The sequence below is a fragment of the Dreissena polymorpha genome, chromosome 6, assembly GCF_020536995.1.
Source record: "Dreissena polymorpha isolate Duluth1 chromosome 6, UMN_Dpol_1.0, whole genome shotgun sequence".
In the NCBI taxonomy this organism is placed as follows: Eukaryota; Metazoa; Mollusca; class Bivalvia; order Myida; family Dreissenidae; genus Dreissena; species Dreissena polymorpha.
The window spans coordinates 13709057-13715077 of NC_068360.1; the positions used below are offsets into that span (position 1 = coordinate 13709057).

The 6021-nt window shown below is 34.0% G+C and overlaps 1 protein-coding gene across 1 annotated transcript in view; it reads left to right on the forward strand.

Moving 5' to 3' along the window:
* Positions 1-3835: 3835 nt before the first annotated feature.
* LOC127834314 (diacylglycerol kinase delta-like) overlaps positions 3836-6021 on the forward strand; it is a 37537-nt gene continuing 35351 nt past the window's right edge. The window contains exons 1-3 of the mRNA XM_052360057.1: positions 3836-3841; positions 4659-4782; positions 5467-5605. Of these exons, the coding sequence (XP_052216017.1) occupies positions 3836-3841; positions 4659-4782; positions 5467-5605 (269 nt within the window). The remainder of the gene's footprint in view (positions 3842-4658; positions 4783-5466; positions 5606-6021) is intronic.

Below are 6021 nucleotides of genomic sequence, written 5' to 3' on the forward strand. Positions count from 1 at the left end.
GAATGCGGGCCGGCTGCAAACGCGTTCACCATTGCCACAAGCGGATGTACATCACAGAGTACATGCAAAGCGAATGTTACCACGGTAAAAAAACGTGTTATGTGAACTTGTGTTCAGGGCTTATTGTTCCGATGATTATAACGTTATTATCAGTGCGGAATAAATGTATTATTTATTCATATTTGTTAATTCAAAAAAAGTTTATGTAAATAGTGTACTTACAGAAAAAAATAATAAATTCAGAAAAGTAAGGTTTTAATCTAGAACTCCCGATACCAATACTAACTTCTGTTAAGAACCAACACGACCCGCTGTATGTTTATACCAAAACAATACAAAACAGCAAATGTACATACAAACCCAACATGCAACATACAATGACAAATATAATCTCTAATCTATAGGTTATTTTAAACAATGTTATTATATTAAAGTGGACCGATTTCTTCAAGTTCTACATCGCAGTTGGTTTCTCCTTTGAAAGTACAATGCAGGTATTAATAAACCCAACATTCAAATGCTTGTATTTTGTATGCCTTTCATAGCACTACAGTGATGAAACAAAAACAGTCACAGAAAAGGAGCAACCCTGTACATGCGTAAACGGTTTTGATGTCGAATATGACGTCAGTGCCATAACAGGTGCCCGTCGGCGTCGATCCAGTGACACCGTGCCTCTTGGAACAACGGTATGTATTGTGTGCATTGATCCACGCAACTGTCTGATATTTTGCTTTTTATTGATTAAAAGACTGCAGATAACTGTATTTGTCGAACCAAAAATCACTTTGCACAATAGTACGTGTTCAATGTCACCGTGATATCTGATTTATGCATTTACATCATTAAGTTATATTTGAAGAACCAGCCTTGAGTGTGGACATTTGCGACCTTCATTTAAATTTCATATTTGCAATTAGCATATATACGGTCATAACTGTTAAATAAAATCAATAAGAATTAATTGCGCAGTTAGTTTGCTATTGTGAATTATATTAATTAGAATTTGATTGACATAAATGATCAGAATAACACCAAATAACTAATCAATTTACGAATTAAGAATGACCATGTGTTTAGTCATTCAGAAAACAAGTGTTTATTGTTTTTCGAAGATGTCATGTAAAATGTCACAGTATTTCGTCGCATTGTGCATATAGTCGTCGTGAATATATATATATATATATATACATCAGCGTTTAAATTCAGACTCCTCGTTTTCGTTATAGGTTGGCGTTGCAGTCAGCAATGACGGTAGCACATACAGCGAATCAGCGTCCAACGTTGATATAATTCTGGACATGCACTTGCATAACAAAAGATGGGACAAAGTTTGTGCTCGCCGTAAGTTGTAATCTTTTCATCTGGATGCATTAGAGGTACCTTCTAACAATCAAGGTCATTATTTGCTAGACATGTATGCATTATTACAGAGTTGATACATAATACAAATTGCCTAGTGCTATTGTGATAAATTATTTATTGCTTAAAAGAAATACTACAATAACTACCGATAAGCACTATGAAATGGTCAGCATCAATGTTTTCACCAATCTTTTAACAAGTTTTTTTTCAAACTTCCACAGGTGTATTATAGTTGAAATTTTTTGCAATAATACTAACTATTTATTCTTTGGTAATAACTGTTTGCGCCTTCTTCTGAAAAACGAGGCTTAATTTATATGATAAGGTATCGTCACCAGTACAAGACTGCAGTTCGCTTATTCTGATCAGGGACGAAACTGTCCGCTTTAAACAGCATTTTCGCTAGAGAAGAGCTTTCTTTTAACGAAAAATGCCATACAAACGGAAAGTTGTCGTACCGGTTAAGCCTCTGCTGCGGACTACACTTGCGTAGCTGGGGGCCGTTTCATCAAAGATCGTACGACAATCTTAATTTACGACCTAATTTTGGAGACTGAAAATACAAAAAGCTGTTCATCAATATGCATTCAAAATATAAACCATATGTGAGAAAACAATGAAATGAATAACAGACATACGGAAAAATAATAGTATTATTATTTGATGTTTAGTTAAAATGCGTCTTTGAAATATGTGTCGTATTCCAATTTTTGTCGTACGATCGTTGATGAACGGACCCCTGGGCCACCATTTACGCGCATGCATTCAGCATGGGTTTCCCCGAGTCGGGCTCAACTTTGTTTACATTCTAGGCTGGTACTGTCTCAGTGGACGGCCGTCTGCTATGCTGCTGCGGTACCGAAAATGATGGATGTTATACCTGTGATATGGCCAACAGATTGAATTGGACATATCTGTTAGTCACGTTTCACTTGTTGTTGTTTTGTAATTACGATATTAAATTGTTAAATGAGTAGTATTAAAATCTTGTTTTGAAAAAAATGAATCATTTCATACATGGTGTAATTGATTAATTATACATCAATACGGCAAATCACTATTAATTCATGTTTCCATGCATGACGATATGGGCATTATATAATTGCATTATATTTGACGAAACACTCTTAATTTACATCGAAACTAGGAAAAAAAACATTCTCAGTTAGTAATATCAATTAAAAATATCGGTTTCGAAGAAATTTCAGTGGCGTATCGTATAGCCAAATGTTGTCGTTTTTGACATTAACTGGAAAATGGACTCAAAACCATATTCATGAGATAAATTAAGTTTATTGTCACTTGTTAAATGAGAATTATCTATAAATAACATATTAATAATACTCTTTTTATAAAAAAAAATAATAAACATTAATTATAAATTATACATTTATAATAATAAATATAAATGTTATAAACATATTTTTTGATGGTGTGATTTTACATTAATTTAAATGATTCAATATTTTTTAGATTGGAATAGTGATAGTTTTATTCACAAATATGATGTCTCTAAATTCTTGCAGAATGATTACTGTGAGATCGGTGGTACTTGTTACAATGAATCGGATGCCAAATCAGCTGCTGAATCGTGCCTCACGTGTGTGCCAACAGCGAGTCAACAGAGTTCACCCAGACGGTAATTTGTATAAGATTACCTTTTATTAGCTAACCAAAAGGAGGACTTCACGCACTAATTCATTAAATGTACTAAATGAAATGTTTTCGAGAGATAGTTGTTCTACTTTCTGCTTAGCTCTATTAAATTGACTAAAGTATTATAGAAGAAATGCACATTGTCCACGATCTTTACTTAAGTTTTCGCGATCTCATTAGTGGATATCGTAGCTCCCGAGCAGTCTTTTTCGAATGCGCGTGCTGACCTGGATCTGCGCTGGCCGCATATGGCATTAGACCCATTTTCAGGGGTCATATTATGACTGTTCCATTCACTTGCTGGAATATACAATTAGCATGAGTACTTAAAAGTACTGCAAAACAATTATTATTATTCAGATGCTTATTTTCGTGCATTTTCGCGGGTCGTGTGAAACAAGAAATCAAAAGGACAACGAACGTTTAAGTCCAAAGTCTTTTATATCAGACAATCATAAAATCCACAAATTGTATATCAAGCGAAAATACCAAATTGTATTTATCCACAAAATATCATGCTAACAAAACACAAATAAATACGCAGTAGGAATATTTTTACAATCGGCCAATGTCAGTTTAATATACAACATGGTAACCTAGATACTTTTAACTATGATATTATTGAGATATGTCGATGATTCGCTTTCAAACGAATCAACGACTTTCCCTTTAACAAGTAAATATTTTGTTTTACACCTTATTTCAGGCTGACACCTGTGTCATCGATAATCAATTGTTATGATAACAAACGGCTTCGAGATGGGAATACCCTGTCGGTATTGCAACACAGACATGGACATTACATTCATGGACAATGAAGGTTTGATAAAGAAGATATTTTCCAAAATTAAAGCCCGCTCTGAAAAACATGGTTTCATGTATGCTATGTATGGTTTCATCCCATATAAGCCTGTGACGTATGCACACTGCAATCAAAAGACGAATTTGTGGCTTTTTTGTTTGTAAGTACCTTAGTTTTGGTAATATTCAAGTACAAATTTTCATTTTATTAGAAGCGAAAGTGAATATTGGTCAAGACCTAGTCACCAGTGCAGTACTATTCTTTTTTGTGATCAATTAACTGCTGCAGTCAGTGAACTCGTATAGAAATATCTGTAAATCCAGACAGGAAGTTGGGTCATGGCCACCAGACCCGCAACTACCTTGATTGTTGTAAAAATACTTTTTATATATGAAACATTCAATAAGAGCGGACAGTGTCTTATTTCATTAGCCTGTGCTGACTGCACAGACAAAGCTGGGACGATCCTTTACGCACAAGCATGAAGCTTGGGTTTCCTTAAGCGCGACTTATTTTTATTTTCGAAATCGCAAAGGGCTTTTTTTTTAAATAAAAACTTATCGTAGAAATACATAACATATATCCCGTTATATCGGAACATGTCTTCCATGAACACGCATATTTGATAGATAGAGTGCTGTATGAAGGAACACGCTTCTTTAACACAGTAATCTTAAAGCGATAATCGTGAATGGTATTGCGAGTTTGAATATTTTGTCAATAATCGGATAGGTTGAGGATGTATGACATTCTGTATATGTTGATATATATACATTGCGTGTTTTAAATATCTCGCTATTCATTGAAGTTTGTATAATGTATCTTTCATAAACAGGACGACACGTGCTTTATCTCGGGTGGTTGCTATGACGACAAAGCCGACAATCCATTGAACGGCTGTCTGTATTGTGACTCAGATGAATCCATCAGCGACTGGCAGACTCATGTGAACAAGACAGGTGAGGATCCGATTGTTATTCAACGTGTGTTTTATAAATAATAGACGTTGAAGTATTGTGCGTTAATAAAAAAAGTTCGTTCTGAAATAAAAGCTTCAGCGTTAGCTTACATTTTTCAGACAATTATGGTATAAATACTCGCATGTGATGTGCTTTAAATGTGTTCTTATATCAGCTACGGTTTGATTTATAAAACGAAAAAATGTCAGACTGTCGAAGTGTATTAAATATTGATATTTTACAACCAGAATGTCAATTTTTGCTAAAAGAAACATCAGGAAGAAGCTACAAACCTTTCTTCAAAATAGTGTTTAACATCAGAATAATGGCTGATATTTCAAACTCATGTCATTGTTTGCTTCATCAGAATAGTACAGTATATAACAAACGTGTTTGCCATCATAATGGCAACTTAAAAAACCTACTAAATATGTATCCCATCAATTCATGTTACAAACTAATATTGTTTCCTAGGTCAGCTTTCGTTGCAAATAGATTGTTCTTCGACTAATACATGTGTTTCTTTGTCAGAAAAGTCCAAGATTCAAAAATAATACTTTACTGTGTTGTAACTTAACATCGTTAATGACCCATGTCATTTACTAAACAAAATCGGAATGCAGAACAAATATATTCGTTCCCATCTGTATTTTTTGTAAAAAAAACTTATAATGTCCCCATCAGAATGCCTATCCGAAAAAGACGCGGTGTCCGGAGCTGTCATCGCGGCTGCTGTAATCGTCCCCATTCTGGTGTTAGGAGGAATCGGTGCGGGAATACTCATCTACAAGAAAATGCAGACGAAAAAGATTATGGATGCAAGGTACGGAAATTTATCATCCTCTGAGATGATATATTATGTGAGTATATAGAGATATGGAGATACTTAATCAGCTAATGTGCATGTCATGGCATAATGAATTAGTTGTGTATTTTGTTTAGACTTCACCAAGAATAGCATGTGGAAGATATATAGCTAATTTCCGGTGTAGTTTTAGATTGAATATTTTTGCTCAGACAGATTGGATCATTTTAGACATTTTGAGAATATAACTAAAAAGCATGTCTGGTACAATATTCTTAATCACGAACAAGTCGTTTTTGTGTTTATAGTGTATGCTTAATATGTTTTATAAATTATCTATTTGGTCAGAACTTTTGTTTAATTTCATGTCTAGATTTAATTTTTGGGCCATCTTACATATTGATTTTGAATATTTATAGTTGCTTTAAGCGAAT